The 22,984-nt window shown below is 50.1% G+C and overlaps 1 protein-coding gene across 4 annotated transcripts in view; it reads right to left on the bottom strand.

The window, feature by feature from the left end:
• Positions 1–2,001: 2,001 nt before the first annotated feature.
• PPFIA1 (PTPRF interacting protein alpha 1) overlaps positions 2,002–22,984 on the bottom strand; it is a 77,823-nt gene continuing 56,840 nt past the window's right edge. Inside the window, exons 21-31 of one of the 4 annotated variants that reach the window (XM_040255280.1) lie at positions 17,227–17,308; positions 16,826–17,026; positions 15,271–15,333; positions 14,736–14,762; positions 9,843–10,018; positions 9,658–9,755; positions 8,032–8,207; positions 7,289–7,357; positions 6,216–6,381; positions 4,157–4,223; positions 2,002–3,405 (exon numbers count right to left, since the gene is read on the bottom strand). In XM_040255280.1, coding sequence (XP_040111214.1) covers positions 4,165–4,223; positions 6,216–6,381; positions 7,289–7,357; positions 8,032–8,207; positions 9,658–9,755; positions 9,843–10,018; positions 14,736–14,762; positions 15,271–15,333; positions 16,826–17,026; positions 17,227–17,308 — 1,117 coding nt within the window. In that variant the 3' untranslated portion in view covers positions 2,002–3,405; positions 4,157–4,164. The remainder of the gene's footprint in view (positions 3,406–4,156; positions 4,224–6,215; positions 6,382–7,288; positions 7,358–8,031; positions 8,208–9,657; positions 9,756–9,842; positions 10,019–14,735; positions 14,763–15,270; positions 15,334–16,825; positions 17,027–17,226; positions 17,309–22,984) is intronic. The other 3 variants (XM_040255276.1, XM_040255278.1, XM_040255279.1) reach the window with 3 other exon arrangements.

Below are 22,984 nucleotides of genomic sequence, written 5' to 3'. Positions count from 1 at the left end.
ACCGATGCTGAAGCTGAAGCTCCAATACTTTGGCCACTTGATAAGACCTGACTCATTGCAAAAGACCCTGATGCTGGGAAAGAATGAGGGCAGGTGGAAACAGGGGCGACAGGATGAGACGGTTGGATAGCATCACTGATTCAAAGGACATGAATCTGAGCAAACTCCAGGAGATAGTGAAGGACAGGGAAGCCTGGAATGCTGCATTCCAAGGGGTGGCAGAGTTGGACACGACTGAGCGACTGAACTGAAACCTGTGTGTGCTAACTTGCTTCAATCGTGTCAGACTTTGCGACCTGGGGACTGTAGCCCACTAGATCCTCTGTCCATGGGACTCTCCAGGCAAGAATACTGGAGTGGGTTGCCGTGCCCTCCTCCAGGACATCTTCTCGACCCAAGGATCGAACCAACGTGTCTCGTCATCTCCTGCATCGGCAGGTAGGATCTTTACCGCTAGTGCCACCTGGAAAGCCCCTGAGAACCAGGAAATGCAGAAAATAAGGGCTGCTCCTATGTTAAACTGGAAGATCAGTAAGCGCAGCTTGTAAAGAGGGAAACACACGAATGACCGACAACAGGGCCGACAGAAACAAGCAGGGGTGCGTTCATCTGCGTAAAGAAAGCATCTGTGCCATTCAGAAGGGGAGCCCGTCAGCCCTTGACGGGACAGTTGGAACCAGAATGAAAACCGAGACCACGGTCAGCAGTGCCCACGCACATGGCCGAGTGGCATGGTGTCACTCACCGGGCTTCCTGTGTCCTCAGAGCTGCTGGCGGTAACCTGAGTGCCAGGCTGGGCAACATCCCGGGTGAGCCAAGGCATCGCTGCTCTCCTTCCAGTGCTGCTGCGGGGCCCTCGGTGGGCGGCCACCCTCATCCCCTGCCCTGCCACCCGCTGAGGCCCGGCTGTCCCCCTGGGATCCTTTCAGCCCTTGAGCTTGGGTGTTCCCAGCCCTCCGCCATGTCGGACTGGGACACGACTCAGGACTTGGCTTGAGATGTCAAGGAGACTGTGAATCCGGAAGGACACAGCCCTGGGGCCCTTGAGTGACCACGAGTGAAGAGCAGGAGAGCAAAGCCCCCACGGGGAGGAAGCAGAGCAGGGGACGTGCCCACAGCCTCCACTGCCTCCTGCACAGGTGCCTCTTCTTTGCCTCCCCTTGGCCTGAAACAGACCCCAGCTGCTGCTGCTCCGCAGGTGACTCCTAAAAGCGCATCTCCTGCAAGAGCTACTGTTCCTGCTGCTCTGGGGCTGCGTGAGTGCACTCGGGGCATCAGACAGTTGGGGCTGCCACGGCTCATGCTGCGCAGGGGGCTGATGCTGGGAGGGGCTGATGCTGGGGGAAGGGTCTGATGTTGGGGAGAGGGTCTGATGCTGGGGGGAGGGGCTGATGACGGTGGGAGATTATAAATCTCTATGAGAAATCTTTTTTTCATACTTTCCTGACCACCTTGCTATGTTCATTTTAACTGAAGGATAATTGCTTTCCAATATTGGTTTGATTTCTGCCATACATCAACATGAATTAGCCACAGGTGTACGTGTCTCCTCCCTCTTGAATCTCCTTCCCACCTCCCCTTGCTACATTCTTGTTTCTATGGATGTATGAATAATAAAACTGTTGACTAACATAAAAAGTTCCCACACACGCGCGTGCACACACACACTCCCTAGTGCATCACGCGGGCCACCCCGCCCTGGGACCCACGGTGAGCCTTCACGCCTGCACTCTGCCCCCACCCTCGGCCCGCTGCCCGCGCCTCAGCAGCAGAGGGGCCCTGTCCCCACAGATGCCGAAGCGATGGAGCCTCTTGTCTCTGGGGCCAGGGGCATCGACACCCCGTCGGTCGTCCTTTGGGGACACCTATGCTTCCGTCCTCTAGCCTTTCCATTCTCTCCATCCGTTTCTCTTAACAGAATGCCCGTGTGATGACACGGGCTCCCATTACCAGCTCTGGTCTGTTCTCAGTGAGAATACAGCTTACCCTCAGCACTCCTGATTGGCAGTGGGAAACTTTGCTTCAGTACTTTATTGAAAGAAAGCAATAAATAATACTGTGATAAAAATAGTTCAAAAGTAGACTGTACATACTTTGTTACATATTCAGGAAGTTCACAAAAGATTAATAGAAAAACAGAACGGTAACAATGAATTATACAAGTAAATTAAAGGCGGGACCCACATGGAAAGAGACGCTGTCTCTGTCTACCGAGATATCAGCTGCATAATAAATAACGCACCATGATCTGAACGCATCTCTTGCTGGCTTTTTTAATGTGCCGCTGAAAAAGTAAAAGTTACATTTGCTACTTATACAATCCAAAATGGCTATGTCATCAAAATCTAAAAATGTACGCCTAGGTGCATTCTTTAAACGTGTTTACAAACAGATGTAAAAAGATGATTCACATAAGAAAAATAAGGCCTTTGTCAGAGCTGCACCACGCTGTCTGTCGGGGGTGTGGCGGCTTCACGTCCGGCGCACCAGCTCTGCAGCGTGTACAGGGCGTCATGATTGGTCCTCAAAGAGTAGGCGCCCTTGACCCTGCCTCCCAGGAGGAGGGCAGGGAGGGCGGGCACAGTGGGCTGTGGGTGCCCAGGCCCCACCCTCCCTACCCCCGCCAAGTCTCTCTTCCCCAGCTCGCGGCTTCCGCCAGTCACCAAAGACGAGGGATCCCGGTCCACGGAGACTAGGTTACGGGAGAGATTTTCATAGTTTTCTTCTAGTCATCCTTTCAGCCCAAATTTGATTAGAAGCTCACATTTAACACCCAGTACTTTTAAATCTCTTCACGCTGCAGAGAAAAAGCATTTCTTGCTAGAAAAAGTACAGTTTAGGTCAGTCGTTAAAATACAACAACAATTGGTTGAAATTAAGTTCGCTCATTTCAGAGTGATTGTTGGAGAGCTCGGTTACATTCTGGAAGGATAATGCACACCGTGTCATGATGATTTTACAATCGCAGGAAAACCCCTTCTCTCATGGTTTATCATTTAAAAATTAAACAAGAATAATTACAATAAATGCATCATTTACAAAAGCCCTATATTCGTTCATAGGATTTATACATACAAGCATTACAGTACATTCATTTGAAGGACTAAAATCAGGTATCAGAACATGAACTGATCTGAAAGGATATTTATAGCCTGGATATACAAGAAAAAGTAAGTAACTATATAAATGAAGTCATAAGTTTACATAAATATAAGAAACATTAAATTCTAAAATATTTTCTCTATGGTATTCATGAATTTTTTCACTAATTAAAAACTCTGTAATAAAATATCTTCGGGTCCATATAACAAGTATGAACAGATTAAAGATTCCATCGAGTTCAAAACGTAGTCTCTGTTGTGTCCTGGACGCTGTAGGATCATCTGTAGAAGTAGTGTGGGTACACTGGAGACAGACACATGGACGAGTCAGGCCTGGCGTGGCTGCTGCCCGAGCCCCTGCCCCTCCAGACCCCCCCACCCCACCCCATTCTGGGATCAGGGGCTTTGAGAATTCAGAGAAATATGGAGGACCAAGCAGATCAAGGAGAGAACTCTGTGGCTGACTTTATTCTGACATATAGCTAAAAACTGCTGCTAAAAAAACTAATCCCCAATCAAGCTTTCCAGCTGAGACACGAACAGGACAAAGCAGACAGCCTCCCGCCCTCAGAGCGGCTCGAGCAGGGCTGGGCCCCTGGGTCGGACCCACCAGAGGACCGCCCAGAGCAGCACCTGCACGGGAGGCGGCCCCGCAGCGGCGGCCGAGCCCCAGAGGCCGGTGCCCTTCCATCCCTGCAGAGGGAGAGGCCCAGGGCAGGGCAGCCTCGCGAACCCCCAGAGGCCGGTGCCCTTCTGTCCCTGCGGAGGGAGAGGCCCAGGGCAGGGCAGCCTCGCGAACCCTGACGCTCCGCGTTCCCTCCGAGAGCGTGCACACAGGGCATGGCCAGCAGCACTGCCGCCGCGGGAGGGACACCCTCGCGCACGGGACTGAGGGAGCCTCGGCCGTGCTCTGACCGCTGCGGCGGCAGCCGGGCGCCACGGTCACGTCCTCTGCCGCTGAGGGCTCTCCTGGGCCCGACCTCCGGAGACCCGCTGACCTCCACTGCCAGGGCGAGGCCTCCACGCCCCCGCGGGCCAGGCCGCCCTGTACTCACCCCGAAGCTCAGCAGGAGTAAGTCCTGACTGTGGCGGAATCCAGCCTCTGCGTTCCCGCCACGCTGCCTGGTCCCACGAGCACAGGAGGAAGCGTGCAAACACAGCGTGCGGTTAGTTGTGGAACGTCACACGGGGCATGAGGACACACACACTCACACCCACAGCAGCGCCCACTCCTACGAGGGTCTGGGGAAACTTCTAGAGGGTGGGCGAGCTGGGGAGAGCGAGGGTCTGGGGAAACTTCTAGAGGGTGGGCGAGCTGGGGAGAGCGAGGGTCTGGGGAAACTTCTAGAGGGTGGGCGAGCTGGGGAGAGTGAGCCTGGAGCCCCGCGCTCTGATGTCCTGGGGGCCGGGCTGCTCTCCCCAGGCGGCCTCAGGGAGGGTGGAGGACGGGGCTGATCTAAGAAAGCGGAAACTCAGTCTCAGCCGCCCTCGGAAATGGCACCACTGACTCAGGGTCAGCCCCAACCCCCGCTCCAAGTTGAGTAAGAAATCGCCATAACCCCCTAGCAGAAACCCACTGCTCCCAATTCAACATTTTCCGTCTTCCCCTGGGCCCAGCAGGAGCACATCTGGTGAGTCTCGGGCCAGGGCTCCAGAGAAGGCTGAAGAGTGGGGGCTGCTGATGGAGCAGCTCACCGGTCTGAACCCTTCTGAGCCGAAGAGCCCCAGAGACCTGCTGCACTGCCACCTCAAAAGCCACGGAAACCACCCAGTTACACAGTTTATGCCCTGCCTACCTCACGGGGTTTGTAAAAGGTCATCGCCCATATATTACATTCCCAACAACTCTTTCTAGGATTGTTTTCAATTTATCTAAACTCTAATGTCAACGTCACCGTGGGCATCTGACAGGGAAATACTGGATTTATAATGAGGAGAATGGAAAATAAAAAAGCAAGCACTTAAGACTCTTCAATCGACTGAAAGCTAAGCTACAGTTAAGATTTGTAAAAAGGAGCTGCATGCTCCTTGGAAGAAAAATGCTGTTTAGAAAAGGAGAGAGTCACTGGGTCTCCCTCAGCCCTGGTTAAGCATGTTTATTGAGTTCTGGCGAAGAGACGATGCAGCTTCCCTGTAAGGCCGCTCACCGAAAGTGTCCAGCTTAGCAAAGGCTTTACCTAAATGTACTTTGCTCTGTGGGAGCAAGTGAGAGCAAAGCTTATAAGTCTACTCACGGGAAGGGCTACTAACAGGGAACAACGGCACCACAGAGACGCTCTAGGCCCGCTCCCACGGGGTGAGCGCACACTCCCTCTGGGAACCCAGTGTGGCAGCCACAGCCTGCTGTGGAGGAAGGAGCCCGAGTCACCCCGTCCGATGGGACACTGGGGCAGGGGCGTGCACAGGCACCTCTGGAGCCGCGGGGCCTGACCCCGGCCCCGGCTGGCCGGCCGTCTATCTTGCCATCAAGCGGGGACACAGCCACCCTGAGCACCCGGCCTGAACTAGCAGCGTTCTCCGGCAGAGAGGCTGTCAGAGGCAAAACCAGAGCTGGGTTTGAAAGCACAACTGCCTGGCCGGTGTATTCATGGCCCAGCCGAACTCGGGGGAGGCCCTCTGTGGGCCTCACCTTCCTCTGGCCCATCGACTGACGGGGTGCAAGGGACCGACAATGGTGAGGACGGGGAGAGGGCGGGAAGGTGGACGCTGCTGTCACTTAGGGTGGACTCGACCAGCCTCCCAGCGTGGAGAGTTGCTGAGGGGTGACTGGTATGGCCTGAGAGCGACCCTACTGTTTTATGGAAGAAGAGCTCTTGAGCACTGCCAGCCACACACGCATTTCTACAAGCATGGGTGTCAATCTAATGCTCTGAGAACACACACGAGTCTCAGTTTTATTAGTTGGAAGAATATGCTAATATTCAACCAGACAAAAACTTGGGAAAGAAAAAAAAAAAAGCACGACTGTTAAACGTTTCTAAACAGATGTTAGGATTCACTGGCGAACACGGACCCTCGGGCATGCATTGAAGAGCCCTGTAACCTGGGCAGGAGGCCCTTTCAGCTCGCCAGCATTCTGGCCCAGGCCACGCCCGCTGCCCCACAGCCACCTACCGTCCGGCTGCACCTTCCTGGGCTGCACCGAGGGCGAGGACAGAGAGGATGGGACCCGGAAGTTCGCGGGCAGCGTCTCCGCGGACCCAGCAGCTAAGCCACGGACATCCTTTGGCCTGAATTTTTTCCTCCAAGAAGGTGCTCTCCTAAAGCTTTTATCATCGTCCTGGGAAATTACAGGACAAAAACAAGACAGATTTTAAAACAAAGGACAAAAGCAAAAAGCCACCAGCCCTTTAAAATGGCCGAGTTTGCTACCGCACTTTTGCCCATGTATATTTGACCCGTTTGTGATGACCATGTGTGACTGATTTGCCCAAACTGGGAACAGCGGAGCGTGGCACAGGGTGGGGTAACACGCGTGCCAGGACCCTGACTGGACCGCCCTGGCCGCCCGGGTGGACGTTCCTTCTGACAGTCAGCAGGTTTCACTGCTCATCTTGGAGAAATTGCCTCTTGCTATATAATGCTACACGCTGTCATCTGCCGTGGAAACAGTTTCAAGCTGTAGCCAGTTCTGCCTCACGCTGGGACAGACCAATGGACGCGTCTTCAGGTGCCCGATTTTCCTTGTCAAACTCAGGTCTCCTTAAGGTCCAATGAAGAGAAGAACTCTAGTGTGGGAGTGCACGAGTCACGGTTGTGCGTAAGGGGCAATTAATGTTCTGTGTGTTTTCAATACGCTTATGAAATAGCCCCCTAGCACATGGGTCCTGGAATAGGGTAAGGCCATCCAGTTGCTCCCCAAAACACAACTCACAGACACCATTCCTAAGTGAAAACCAATGTTTTAATATAAAAAATATTTTTGAGGAGTACTAAAACTTAAATAGCAAAAAAACAAAACAAAACAAAAACCACCCCAACACAAAAATTAACCCACCCTCTATCTTACTGAAGACACGAGTTTTCTAATGACTCATTTGTTAATAAATTTTTAAGAGCAAAGCTTAACTTGTAAAGTTAGTTTATCTCCACATTTAGAAGACATACCATGACTACATGGCTCATACAAGTATAACAAAATAATTTACATTAAGGCAACTTGAAAAATCATTAAGCTGAAAACTTACTTCATCAAACCTTCTGTCGGTTCCCATGACCAAGAGGTTGTTAAACTCTCTTTCTAAGACAGCACGAGCCTGAAATTATAAAGAAACAGCATCCTAAAACTTTCAACAACCTCATTTGAATATCAGCACATCACAATTGTTTTTTAAACCAAGACTTAAAAAAAAAATTAAACTGTGATATTGTTTGAATTCAGGGGTTTAACGTGGTGTCTGTGGAGGGGGTGTTGAGAAGAGGGAGCCGTGGGCTCTTGGAAATCACACCCCAAGTGTGCCCTGTGGGCTGGTGCTGATGGAGAGATCACGGTACTGACACAAGAGATACAGCCTTCTGGAGAAGAACAAAAAAGTCCCCTCATTCTCAAATGAGCCCACGAGTCAAAGGAACCACACAAGGCAATTACCCCGGGAAGGAAAATTAATAAAACCTTCATCTGGCACACAAAGAGGACATCTCTTTCCACCTAAGAACTGAGTACATGTCACTCTTACGGCACACTGCCTCGAATCAAAATTCCCCTTATTTTATGAAAGACTCCCGTGCTTCCAACAGAGAATGAAAAGTGGACAGGCACGAACACGGAGGCACGAAGCACGTCTGACTGGGGACTATCCAGAGAACGACCTGGGGAGCAACGAGGGTACCAGCTGTCTGAGGGGTCAGGTTTAGTCTCCGTTCGGGGAGCCAGCTGGCATCTGCATTGGGAGATGGCCTGCTCGCTGGGCCCGAGCCCGGCTGGTCGCACCTGTGTGTTCTGCGTGGGGATCTGTAACAAGAGGGCCAGCGCGTTGAAGTCAAACGTCTCGTCCAAGGCCAGCAGCGCGCCGTGCACACCACTCTCGACGAGGTTGTTCGCGTATTCCTTGAGGCCAATGGAGAGGATCCAGCGGATCACTCGGTCGTTGCTCCAAACCAGCACGTCTGCAGGGGACGACAGTTTGGAAAGGAGCCTCAGAAAGCTGTGTTCCCCTCGTGCAGCTGCAGCGAAGGAGTCCTACGTGATGCTGACCCTCAGCTCCCGACAAAAGCCAGGACCTCCCGAGGGCCGGGGCACACGGCTCAGCAGGCAGCCGACCTGCTGCGATCGGACACGACGTCCCGGCCCCTCTCCATCCTGATGGAGACTGTTCTACTAGAACTCATTCTTCAAGCGAGTCCGGGAGAGATGAAGCGATTACGTGCATTTCCAGGAACAGAGAATGAGGCTCCAGGGATCGGAAAGGACAGGACACACAAGAACGTGCGTGAGCACCGGGCACGAACATGTTTCAGACACACACTTGAGTGTCTTTTTTTTCCTTTATTTTTGAGCGTTTGTTGATGTACTTTTTTCACGTCACAAAAAAGACTCAGTACCATATCTGGACACCTTGCTCAATTCAACATAAACCTCTCATTTATAATCTTGAAGCTTTTTTTTAAGTCATTTTTGTTGTCTCATTTTAAAAAGAGAGAAACGTAAAGACATTGTCCAGCACATTAGAGGGATTTGTGTGTTGGTGGGAAGATCTTAGTTAAGTCAAGCAATAAGTTACAAAATTTACTCTAATGGCACCCCACTCCAGTACTCTTGCCTGGCAAATCCCACAGACGGAGGAGCCTGGTGGGCTGCAGTCCACGGGGTCGCTAAGAGTCGGACATAACTGAGCGACTTCCCTTTCACTTTTCTCTTGGGTTAGGGCATGAGGGCTTATCTGCCTCTGTATGGGATCCTCCCAGACCAGGGACGGAACTGATGTCCCCTGCATCAGCAGGCAGATGATTCTAACCCACTGGATCACCAGGGAAGTCCTACAGCTAACAGCTTATTTAACTGCATTGTACTCAGGCCCTCAGAGGCACTCCCCCAGGGCAAGCCTTCAAGGACAGCCCTCTGCCCCTCCCCACCCTCAGGGTAACTGAAATGCCTCCCCACCTTCCCTCCCCAGCTGAGAAGCTCCCATCCAGCTTCAAGGCCACTCCCTCCAGCCTGGGCACAGAACCACGCTGCCTCAAGTCCTTTGACAAGAGGCCAGAGCAGTGTTCACGCTTAAACGCGTGCACAGCAGGTCTTGCTCTTCTCGGCTCATGCAGCAGCATTTGCGAGTAGAACAGGGCGCGTGGCCCAGCGACAGGGAAATCTCTAGGGTCGTGGGGAGACGCTCTCACCTTGAGACACACAACCTGCAGACCGACGTGAGCCCAAGGACAGAGCGCAAGTTCTCTGGCCACAGAGGACAATCTCAAACACACTCCCTTCCAGCCCCCCCTCCTCCGTAATGATGCGAGGTGTGTTTCCTCCACGGAAAGCCATTTCCTGAATTTTTCTTTCAAACAAGAAATCACTGAGGCTGCTTATACACTGGGAAGCAAGAAAGAGGACTGTACTAGCCTTTCAGTTCATTCTGGCTCTCTTCTCTTTTTCTTTCCAGTTCTTTTCGGTCATAATTCAACCTGCGCAGGCACATAATTCCACACTGGAAACTGTTTCTGTTTCCAAGAGAAAAAGAAAAAATTTAGACCTGGCCACAGGCAAACGTCTCTCCGCCAACTAGTGAGCACGACGCAGCACCCGACCTGTGAAAACTGTCGACCATTTTCAGCTGCCCGCGGAGGTCTTTCTTGGTCAGGTGGTCCAGCATCCGCGCGTCCACAAGGCACTCCATGAAATAGCTGCGGTACTGTGGAAGCCCCAGGCTGGGCAGCCACTCGTTGCCGATCCACTCGTGGTTCATGTCCCCGTACGCGAGGGTCTGCTTTCAATAATTAAGGACGGTCAATTCAGGGGAAGAAAAACCCATGGAAGCAGTCACAAGGGCCATTTAAATCATCTTTAAAATGGATTTTTAACCAATTACATATTCTCAGAGGCTAAGCTAAAGACAACATTATTGCTCATAACTTCAAAATAATTTGGTCTTTTATTTGCTACCTTTTAAATTTGCTGGCAAAACTTTATACAAAGAAATTATACCATTAAAAGTCTATGACTCATCTGTGTTAATAAATTTAACCTATCTACCAAACCATGATAAAACGGTAACTGACTACACATTAATTTTCTGAAATAGCTTTTATATATGATAATAATATATCAACAAATAATAGCCACGACTCATGAACAAGTTTGAAGGATCAACCTAACTCTACTCACTAAAAGTTATCTCTGGCTGGCTTTATTTTCAACATTTTGTTTTCTAAATTTCTTTAGCAAAACATCTGCTAATTTCAAAGTCAGTTAAGTGAATTAAAAAACAGGTTAAAAAAAAAAAAAAGAGATGAGGAAAACAATAACTAAATGCACTGAAAGAAGAAATAGACCCCACAGTAACAGGCAGGGACCTCGATCTTCCTCTGAATTACTCAATAACTGTTGAACAAGGAAGCCAAAACAGACAGCCAACCAAGGTCAGGAAGGATACAGAAGCCTTTAAACAATTCTCCAGGCAGGAATACTGGAGTGGGTTGCCATGTCCTTCTCCAGGGGATCTTCCCGACCCAGGGATCAAACCCTGGTCTCCCGCACTGCCATCTGAGCCACCAGGGAAGCCCTCTTTTTAACAGCACTGTCAACCAACTTGACCTAACTGACATTTTATAGAACTCTCCCTCCAACAGCAGCACGATAACACTCTTTTCAAGGGCATATGGAACACTCTTCAAAAGACAGACGAATCTCTGCAGACTTAAAGTGACGAAAATCACACAAAGCATGTTTTCTGATCTCAACAGAATTAAGTTAGAAACTAAAAAACCCCTGGTATCCAGGAGTCTCCCAAACATCAGGAAATCAGCGTATTTCTAAATAATTCATGTGTCAAAGAAGAAACCGCAAGTGAAATGGGAAATATTTTGAAGTGAGTAAAAGTGAATATACAGGATAAATCAGTACCTGGAGGGAACCTGATAACAGTAAATACTTACACAAATGAAGAGAGATTGTGAATCAATAATCTAAGACTCTGTCTTAAACAACTTATAGAAAAACAAATGAAATCCACAGCAAGCAGAAAGAAGAAAATGGAAGAGCAAAAATCGATGAAACAGAAAACAGAGAAACGAAAAAACTAGAATCAGGTTCTTCATAAATATCAATAAAAATGAATAAGCAGAGTGATCAGGAAAAAAAGAGAAGACATAAACTACCGATATCAAGAATAAAAGCGGGGACATCAGTACAGATCCTATGCACTGAAGGCACAGGGTAACAACTTTAGGCAACTTAGATAAAACACCCCGCTGCTGCTGCTAAGTCACTTCAGCCGTGTCCGACTCTGTGCAACCCCACAGACGGCAGCCCACCAGGCTCCCCCGTCCCTGGGGTTCTCCAGGCAAGAACACTGGAGTGGGTTGCCATTTCCTTCTCCATAGAATACCCTACTTTCTTGAAAGACACAACCTATGACAGCCACGAAGTAAGAAACAGATAACCTGAATCTATTAAAACTCGAATTTGTAGTTAGAAATCTTATCTATCCATACGTGCAAAATCTCGACCCTAAGTGGCTTTACTAGTGAATCCTAACAAGCGTTTAGGAAGAAAATGCTTGTTATACACAAACTATTCCAAAATAGTGAAGGAAAAAACACCTAACTCATTCTGAGGCCAGAATTCTCCTGATACCCAAAACCAGACAAACATATTACAAGAATATCAATATCCCTCACAGACACAGATGCAAAATTCCTTAATGACACAGCAGGAAATCAGTAATCAATTAAAAGTACAAGGTATCACGGCAAGCAGGGTTTATCCCAAGAACATAAGGTTGGGCCAACATTTGAAAAAAATCAGTGAAATTCACCAAATCAATGGGCTGAAAATAAAAAGCACAGTATCACCTCAAAAGATAGAGAAAAGGCATCTGAGAATATTCATCATTGATATATGGAAATCTTGGCAATCTAGGAACGGACAACTGCGTCAACCTCATAAACGCCATCTACAAAAAAGGCAGAGCTGACATCATATGGTGCTTTCTCCCGAAGATCAGGAACAAAGCAAGGATGTCTGCTCTCGTGGCTTTTATTCAACTCTGTACTGGAACTCCTAGCCACTGTAACAAGACAAGAAACAAAGAAATCAAAATCATATGAATTGAAAAAGCAACACAACCCTATTTGCTGATGACCTGATGAGTAACATGGAAAATGAATTGACAAAACAGTTACAAGCATGAGAGTGAGTTCAGAAAAGTTGCAGGATTCGAGGTCAACATATAAAAATGCACTGTACTTCTAAATACTACAAAGAAACCGGAAATTGAAATTGTGAAGACTACCCTTTCCTGTAATGTCATGGATAGGTCTAATGGAATATGCGAAAGATCTGAACAGTGAAAATAAACACGTGACACACATACGCACACAAACCAAAGAAGGCACTTGACGCTCTTCTGTCCAAGGAGCCTGGGGCACGTTCCGAGGAATTCTGTACATTACGGGATCCTTGGAAATAATACCTCTCGATACCACCATGTTCTGTCTCAAAAATACGGCCTCTAATCTACTATTTACACCAACAAAGCTAGAAGGAATCACTCAAACTCCAGCAAGAACTCTTTGAGTTCTAATAGGAAAAAAAAACTTTCTAATAGAAAATAAATTCCTATAAATAATCATGAGTGGAAATAAAACATGACACATTTTTAGACATCATCACAATATCACGTGCTTTCACTCTTTCAATTACAACTCTCATCTCATAAGCCTGACATTTATAGCATGAATATCTGGTATTATTTTCCTACTCGCTGATTATGTATTTTTAAATAGACACAAAATGCAAAGGCATTTCTAACTAGAGAATTCCATGGACGCAGAAGCCTCCTTATTTTTGTTCACTCATTACATACTCTATTCAGACTTCAGTGGTGGATAATGTGAGCTCTGGGAGGGTCAGGCCCAGTCCCAGGGAAACCCACATCTCCTGGGCTGTCATGCCAGCCTGGGGGAAGAAAGAACATGGCAGGGCTCGCCAATGATCAGAGGACATTTGGGGCAGAAGAGACTCTGCAGGGCCTGTCTCTCCACCACTCAAACAGTCACAAACACAAATCGGTTTTCTGGGCTCTGAACAAGGTGACAGTGATGGTGTCCTGGACCCTGTCCAACCCAGCACCGCCTGTGGGGACCACAGTCCTGGGCAGACACCTGGAGATGCTACTGGCTAGATGAAAGCATCGGAGGCTCTGCCCACACCTTGATGTCTTCTTCCCGAGAGCCCGAGGCCGCCTCCAACCTCCCCTTGGCTCAGGAGCAGGCCCCTGTGCGCCAGCACGGGGGAGACTTGTGCTGCACCCTCTGGCCGTGACGGCCGCACAAAAAGCGGCCCTTGCTTCCACCGAAGGCCAAAACGTCCCAATTCTGGCGTCGTTGGCATGGCTCATCCTTGTTTGTATTTCCATTAAAAAGCAAACGCTCAGCTTAATTTATATCTCAGTTTAACTCCCATGATGCAGGCAAAGTTCTGCCTCTTAGTGTAAAATATACTGATATTTAAGTAACTGTGAAATGCGCTCTTTTAAATTCACTGATGGTCATTACTAACTGGGTTAAATAATTAATGGGGACATTTATCTGGAGCAGTGGCGCAGAATACCTAAGTCAAGGGGTGAGGGAGTTCACAGAATCACATTGTATCTACTTTCCTCTTCTGTTAAAAATGATATAATTGACTTTACTTCAGAAGCCCAAATAGAGGGAAACCGGTGTTTCAACTGTCAACTTGTAGTCAGGAAAACTGATTCAGAATTCCTTTGCTTTTTTGGTTACAAAGGTATCTTTTCAGGGTCCATACACAGCATTGCCACTAGTGACCCCCTCAGGGGAACTCCCACCCATACCTGGTAGACTTTGAATTGTCATGTATCACAGAACAAAGTCACTGTTTTTAATCAAACTGTCTCAAAGCAAGGTTGCAAAACAGTTGTGACCAAGTTTTTGTTTCTGAGTTCAACCAGGGACCTAAAAATCCAACATGTGCACTAAGCAGGAGTGGGCTCAATTTCTGAGAATTCCATCAGCAGGAAGGACTCTGGAACACACAGGGTTAGGACAGTCCACAGTAAATACCGACAGAGGCAGAGCCCCTATGGCAACTCTTGTGTTGGAAATTTATTAAAACACGATTTTCTCATTAACTGATCTCATAACTAACCCTACCCGACCGGGGACTGAAATACATCACCCGAGTAGCTGCCGAAGCCATGGGACTTTGCAGGAAAGAACATGTGTCAAACAAAGTGATTTATGGCCACAAGATTAACCACCAGAAATGTTCAAAATTGTCCATGAGACGTACTCTTTAATCCTGCGCTTTGCTTTGGCTAATGCTTTCAAACCATTAACAGTATTCTGACTAAATCAAGATGTTGAAAACGTCAAGAAAAGTAAATTACAAGTTCTCATCCTCCAACTCTTTTTGTTGCTGTATATACAGTGAAGAGTACATTACAGAAAGTCTCCAACCTGAGCCCAGCTTCCCTCCTCATCCTCCTGATGTTACGTGGTTAGGGATGCAAAAGAACAGAACCATTAGTACTGGTGAGCGGGGGACACGAGCACGTTCACTCTGCAGGGGAGGGCAGCCACACTGGGAGAGACAAGGGTCAGAGAGGCAGAGCGGCAGGCAAGAGTCATGCAAAGGCCACAACCCGACGCCTCGTGCAAAGAGCAGCACCCTCCCCAAGGCCCCCCGCCCGCGCCAAGCACACCCGCAAAAGAGAACCCTGGCCCCCAGGGCTCAACCTGGCCTCCCGGAAAGCAGGCCAGAATCGGGCCCGTTCTACAGGGAGCAAGGCTCCCGACCGAAACGCCCCTGGGACAAATACAACTGAAGAAAAACTACAGATCGTTCGTACGTGTAACGGACACCTAACAGAGATACTTATCCACAGCAACTGAACGTGAAGTGGCATTTCTGTTTTCCACAAAAGGGCCGAGAACGGCGCCACCCTGACGCGGGCCGCGCGGGGAGGGAGACGAGTGCGGGGCCGGGACTGACCGTGTGTGGCGTGGCCGTGAGCGTCTCCATCTCCTCGTGCGTTAGCCAGACATTTCCTGTGGTCTGGGGGGCCCGTGGCCAGCCACATCCAGGCAACGGCAGCAGTGACAGGGAGGAGAGGTGGCAGCCCCGTGAGCCAGGGCGGGAGGCGCGGAGCCCAGCCCCACCGCCCGCGGCGGCCCCCGGAGAACACGCCGGGCCCGGCGCCTGGAGGGACCCCCAACACTGAGCCCCAGCCACACGGAGAGGGGCCCCAGCGCTTCGCCTGCGCGCTGACCGCTGAGCCAGGCGGGACCGCGAGAGAGCAGAGCACGCTGTGCCCGTCTGAGCAGCGAGGGAGTCTCAAGGAGCTACTCACACGACATGTTTAAAAGGGCCTCACCCAGACAAAGCTCAGCGGCCAGCTTTGGGTTCTGGGGGGATGACCCTGAGCAGGCGCCCGCCAGGGACTGGATCTCTGTCAGAAGAAGCTGCGGGGGGCCCAGCAACGGCACCCCATGGCATAACCAACCGAGACAGCCGAGCCCCCGGGAGGGCTCCTGGGCGGCTGCGGTACGCCACCCCATGAGGGGCAGGCTCCTCACAGTGAGGACATCACCCATTAAACTCAACTCCTAAGAAGTTCCCTTTACTGAGACACTTTACAGAACCTCCGGGGACCCTCAGCGCCTTCGTTTCTAAGAAGCTGCCTCTGGTGAACCCTCTGGAGCACAGAGCGTAGAGCAGGTACGCGGAGCACACGCGCACCTGTGTGGGGTGTGCCCATCACCATCACGCTCACTCAGAAACAAGGAGGACAGATGGACGAGAAAGCCTTCATGCTTTCCGTGGAAAATAGCCATGAGCCGGAGTCAGGCTCCTCCTGCTGCTCAGGGCAGGTGCGTCTGGGAGGCCGCATCTCCTCGCCAGGGCTCCTCTCCAGGGTGGACACACCGAGCGTGGGGACTGAGCTGTGTCCTGAGTCTGCGCTCGAGCAACGAGGAGCTGGCCGGCCCTGATCTCCTGGCAACAATCCTTGTTTCCACCAGATTCGTTTTAACTTTTCAACCAGGAGGGCCCTCTTACAGGATTCTCAAGGTCTTCCCACATGGAGGAAACGTGGATGAGCATGATGCGACTTGGTGTGAACTGGCAGATTTACAGACTCTCAAAACCCTGAGAGCCCAGGGCCTGAAGCTCCTGAATGGACAGGCTGGACAAGTCAGATGCGGGGTTAACAAGGCAGCCTGCAGGCTCAGGCTTTTCTCTTTCACTTTCTTGACATTTATATTTACATTTTAAAAAATGCATTTTCAAAAACTTCCTTTTTTACAATTTTCACATTTTCAAAAATTCCCCTTTTTATGTTTTCAAAAACTCTCATTTCTCTATTACAAAGCTGCTGCAGCCCAGCTGCTACAAAACCAACCCATCTGGAGTTTTCAATAATCCATCTTTTAACAGCACGACTGTGCAAGTGAAAAGCTGCTGTGGTTCTAAACGACAGAACTTTAAGCTGGAACAGTGGATGCCTGTAGAGAGAACCCCGGGAGCGACCAGGGAGGAGCGGGCATACCGTTCTGGACGTGGGCGGGGCGGAGGGGCTGGTCAGCGACATGATTTCCTGGATCGCCAGCCGCAGCTTCAGCCGGTGCAGCGGGTTGCTGATGCCGATCTCCCGCTGGATCTCCGTGTCCGACAGGGCGGACATGATGGCGCCGCTCTTCACATTGGCTCGGCAAGCAGCCACGTACCAGGCCGGCATCCCGACCCAGAGCTGGGGACACGGGACACGGGGTGGGAGGTTATGCGCGGCTGCGGAGGGAGGGACGGACACATGCGGCCCAGGAGGGGGTCGGGGGTGGGGGACACGGGGTAGGAGGGGGCGGGGGCCACGGGGCAGGAGGTTATGCGTGGCTGCAGAGGGAGGGACGGCCCAGGACGGGGTGCTGGCGGGGGCAGGGGGCGCTCACACACCTCCAGCCAGACCACAACAGTGGGCCCGTCCCACTGTGCGAAAGGCAAGCCTTGTCTCCGCGCTTCCTCGAGCAACTCATGCCTGCAAGTAATGAGAGATTCAAAATTCAAGAATCACCGCTACACACGGATATAAAACAAGTTAGCCTAAATATTTATTCTCTTTATACACTTTTCAAAAGTGAAATAGTACGTATTTCATCATGTTCCTTTAATCTTCTAAACCATCTAATTAATGGCAGTTCGGACATATTACAAAGAACACCCGAGTCATCAAATGCTGAAGGAGTGCCTGCAGTCCCCTACAGAATCCCCTCCTTCCAGGATGAAAGAGTCATTGCCAAGCTTAAAGAATTCAGGAGTCTGCACAACCAAGGTAGGGCAGTCAAGGAAAACCACACCCACTCTTCCCTCCCTGCACAGTGAGGGCGGATATGCAGAAGAGGCAACCACACCGGGGTCTGTGCAGAGGAGCCTGTTCCTGCGAGAGCTCCAGGGACGCACAGCATTTCCAACAGACACACACAGAGCAACGCAGACTTTCAACACAGGACACTAACACGGCAAGCAAGGAGCGGGCTGGAAGGGGGCTGTTTCTATCCTACACTGCTGTTCAGCTAATTAGCTCTATGCTAAATTAAGCACTGGTTATTCTTTTCTGGCTATGCTTGGCTTGTGGGACCCTAGTTCTCCAACCAGGGATCAAACCCCACGCCCCCTGCAGGGGAAGTACAGAGTCCTAGCTACTGGATTGCTAGGGAATCCCCTAAAGATACACAGTGGCTTTTCAATATACTCGAATAACATCAGACTTTACTTAAGACTATGAAATTTATGTATGGTTAAAGCTCAAAATGTTTCACATAAAATTTCAAGTAACTGCTCCTTTAAGTCAACTTTAGGTTTCCTAGAAGAGTAAATATTCTATTTTCTAGGGATAATTATACCAGAAAACACAACATGTATCTTAATAACTCAAAAAGTGAAAGTGAAAGTGAATTCACTCCGTCGTGTCCGACTTTTTGGGACGCCATGGACTGTAGCCTAGCACGCTCCTCTGTTCATGGAATTTTCCAGGCAAGAGTACTGGAGTGGGTTACCATTTCCTTCTCCAGGGGCTCTTCCCGACCCAGGGATCAAACCAAGGTTTCCCGCATTGCAGGCAGATGCTTTACCGTCTGAGCTACCAGGAAAGCCCCTTAATAGCTCAAGGAGAGTTTTTTAAAAAGGCAAACTTTTAAATTCCCGTATCCCAGAGGAACGAGGCATGTACCACATGCCAGGAGCTCGTGTCCCAACCACAACCACCATCCAGAAGCAAACAGAACACTCGCCTGGCGTCTGCTGGGGTTTGTTTCCTTCCTCGGCTATAAGACATTGCATCACTCAGCTGCCACCGGCTCACTGTCAGCTGAAACCTCGCTTTACAGAGATGGCTTGGGAGACGAGCCTGGGAGGCTGCCTGCTCTGCAGAATGCTGTGACGACCTTGCTCAGGCCGCATGGTGGGGCTACTGAGCTGGGACCTCCTCTGCCCCTTCGAGGATCAAATTTGAGACCCCAAGTGCAATTTATTAAAACACATGCTTTAGCAGCACACTTTAAGAAAATTAGAGATACCAAGGGAACATTTCATGCACGATGGGCTCGATAAAGGAAAAAATGGTCTGGACCTAACAGAAGCAGAAGATATTAAGAAGAGGTGGCAAGAATACACAGAAGAACTGTACAAAAAAGATCTTCACGACCCAGATAATCATGGTGATGTGATCACTCATCTAGAGCCAGACATCTTGGAATGTGAAGTCAAGTGGGCCTTAGAAAGCATCACTACGAACAAAGCTAGTGGAGGTGATGGCATTCCAGTTGAGCTATTTCAAATCCTGAAAGATGATGCTGTGAAAGTGCTGCACTCAATATGGCAGCAAATTTGGAAAACTCAGCAGTGGCCACAGGACTGGAAAAGGTCAGTTTTCATTCCAATTCCAAAGAAAGGCAATGCCAAAGAATGCGCAAACTACCGCACAATTGCACTCATCTCACATGCGAGTAAAGTAATGCTCAAAATTCTCCAAGCCAGGCTTCAGCAATATGTGAACTGTGAACTTCCTGATGTTCAAGCTGGTTTTAGAAAAGGCAGAGGAACCAGAGATCAAATTGCCAACATCCACTGGATCGTGGAAAAAGCAAGAGAGTTCCAGAAAAACATCTATTTCTGCTTCATTGACTATGCCAAAGCCTTTGACTGTGTGGATCACAATAAACTGTGGAAAATTCTGAGAGAGATGGGAATACCAGACCACCTAACCTGCCTCTTGAGAAATCTGTATGCAGGCCAGGAAGCAACAGTTAGAACTGGACATGGAACAATAGACTGGTTCCAAATAGGAAAAGGAGTACGTCAAGGCTGTATATTGTCAGCCTGCTTATTTAACTTATATGCAGAGTACATCATGAGAAATGCTGCGCTGGAAGAAACACAAGCTGGAATCAAGATTGCTGGGAGAAATATCAATAACCACAGATATGCAGATGACACCACCCTTATGGCAGAAAGTGAAGAGGAGCTAAAAAGCCTCTTAAGGAAAGTGAAAGAGGAGAGCGAAAAAGTTGGCTTAAAGCTCAACATTCAGAAAACGAAGATCGTGGCATCCGGTCCCATCATTTCATAGGAAATAGATGGGGAAACAGTATCAGACTTTATTTTGGGGGGCTCCAAAATCACTGCAGATGGTGACTGCAGCCATGAAATTAAAAGACGCTTACTCCTTGGAAGAAAAGTTATGACCAATCTAGACAGCATATTCAAAAGCAGAGACATTACTTTGCCGACTAAGGTCCGTCTAGTCAAGGCTGTGATTTTTCCTGTGGTCATGTATGGATGCGAGAGCTGGACTGTGAAGAAGGCTGAGCGCCGAAGAATTGATGCTTTTGAACTGTGGTGTTGGAGAAGTCTCTTGAGAGTCCCTTGGACTGCAAGGAGATCCAACCAGTCCATTCTGAAGGAGATCAACCCTGGGATTTCTTTAGAAGGAATGATGCTAAAGCTGAAGCTCCAGTACTTTGGCCACCTCATGCGAAGAGTTGACTCATTGGAAAAGACTCTGATGCTGGGAGGGATTGGGGGCAGGAGGAGAAGGAGACGACCGAGGATGAGATGGCTGGATGGCATCACGGACTCGATGGACGTGAGTCTGAGTGAACTCCAGGAGATGGTGATGGATAGGGAGGCCTGGCGTGCTGCGATTCATGGGGTCGCAAAGAGTCGGATACGACTGAGCGACTGAACTGAAGTGAACTGTACCCTGCCGTGCCATGCGTCCTCGCCTTAGAGTCACAGGAGAGAGACATGCGGACATACGGCGAATTCTACGGGGAACAGACACATCCGAGAGAAAGCCACGCCATCTGCGGATGACAACAGGCACTTTAAAGCAGGACATGAGCACCACGGTCAATCTGTGTTTCCAAACAAGACGGCCGTCTGAGCTTCTGCTCATCAAACACTACACATGTGGCACCACCTGGACAACAGGTGTGGCTTTGTTTCCTGAGCCTGACCGTCTGCCCAGCCCTGCGCCTCTTCCGAGGGATCTCTGGGCTCCCCTTCGCCAACACCGCTCCAGGCCCCACTCCTGCAGCGCTGCGCAGCTCAGAGCCTGGAGCTGGGGCGAGCCCTGTGGAGAGGTTTCGGGACACACACAGCCTAGCAAAACTGCTGACTCAGCTTCCCCTGCAAGCTGGCGCACGACAGCGTCCACCAGGGGAAGAGGAAAGACAGCATTCAGAGCAGGAGGTACGTGATGCCTGAGGGGGAGTCCCCGCACACCCAGGACGCTGTGGTGACCCACAGGGTCATGCATGGTCCCAGCAGCCGTAGCCTCCACTCCTTGGAGCACGTCCTGCACCTGCTGTGCCCGCCGTGCTCTCTGGGAGTTTCCACAGAACGTGAAAATGTGAGACGCACCGACCCTCAAAAACTCTGAAAGTGGATGCACTGGCTGCGTAAATTCAGCAAGTAAAAGAATACCTTTGAGACAAACTGGGGCTCAAAAGAAACAAAACAATTTTGAGAAACAAACTGATTCTCACATCTATAATGCTATAAATGTTAAACTATATTCAAATGATATTTTTTCTGGAAGACTGAAAACTTTTTCCCGTTTACAGATAAGGCATCTTCCCTGAAGTCAGTGTGGTCTCTGACGGAGCTGAGATCACTCACTGCGGCCAGAAAAGCCTCTGTGCTTCGGATCGTTCTCTATGAAGCCTCCAGAACATCCTAGAACATCCATGCCACGCGTGACAACAGAGCAAAGGACAACCCGCTTGCACACACACGCATGCACACACACGCACACACACACACACAGAGTTAGATGTTCACCGTGACACCCAGCTCCAGGGAACCTGCCTACCAGACAACACGTGCGCGCACACACACACACAGAGTTAGATGTTCACCATAACACCCAGCTCCACAGAAACCTGCCTACCAGACAACAAACACACACACACACACACAGTCCTACCCCACACGTAACTGAATCACATGCTGGGGAAGCTAACCCAACAGAGCTCCCTGCTCACAGTGTCAAGGGCTCGAGCATACCTCCTGAGAACGACAAGCTAAGCACGTGAAACAGTGACACGTTCTGGCCAACTGACACGCCGCTGCATCGCATGTGAATACAAATGTTGGGGAGCAGCGAGGTGGGAGGACCAGAGGGCGGCAAACCCAGTGTCCCTGTGACAGTTAAATATGAGGATGTGAAAAAAAACACATCAGCAAATTCCAGAGGACAAATTTTTGTCACACGGTCCCAGGAGACAAAAGGCCTAGTTTGCATATTAAGTTTCAAAAAACCAAGTGGCAATGACCTCAAGTTATTTTAAAACATTTTTATGCAGTTCAGACACAGCAAAATTCGTGTCAGACTTTGCTGTTAAGCGGCTTCCTCAAATTCCCACGTACACGAACCAAAGACTGAGCACCCCTCCTACAGTGTCGAGAGCAACCAGAGAGACGCTGCACTCAGAACCGCACCGACACTGTTTAAGGCAAGGACACTGGGGTTTCCAAGAAGAGAGCTAACATGAGGCACATTTCACAAAAGAAAACTAACAAGCGACCCCAGGGCTAATGGCAGACTGGCCTCTGGTAGAGGGGTCCCGGGGCTCCAGGCCGGGGCTGCTTCTCAAGATGCCCGACGGCAGCCAGACGGCCCTCCCCGCTGTCAGATGACCAGAGCCCACGCAGCGTGCCCGTCTCGAGGCCCAGGACTTCCACCTTACCATCACCTCCCGACGCACAGGTTCACTCTCACCCGAGGCTACAAGGCGCTCAGGCCTCTCGCTCACCTGTCAGCTCCCTGGGACAGGCTCTGTCGCCTCCTGAGCTCTGGTCAGGGAGGTGTCGCCCGACACACAACCTGTGCTGGACCAGAATACGGTCTGTACCCCAAGACTCGAGCTCACACGATGGCCCTGCCTGACGCGGGGACACGGCCACACCCGGCTCCTTTGCAGGAAGCTCTCCCCTGCTGCCTCCTTCAGAACCATGACAGCGCAGGATCAAAACTCAGTAAGACTACAAAACAGTCTATGTAAGATAAAAATACAGAACCTATCAGAGGGGAGAAAAAAAGGGCAACCCAGCGACTACTTCCTGTCAGCCTGCTGGCGTGAGGAACACCCCTGAGAGCTGGCAAGGAGTCCCCGCCGGGCCGCCCTCGCCCCCAGCCACGGGCACCCCCGAG

The sequence above is a fragment of the Oryx dammah genome, unplaced genomic scaffold (genome assembly GCF_014754425.2).
Source record: "Oryx dammah isolate SB20612 unplaced genomic scaffold, SCBI_Odam_1.1 HiC_scaffold_15, whole genome shotgun sequence".
NCBI classification, from domain to species: domain Eukaryota; kingdom Metazoa; phylum Chordata; class Mammalia; order Artiodactyla; family Bovidae; genus Oryx; species Oryx dammah.
This window is presented reverse-complemented; position numbering and strand designations above follow the sequence as displayed.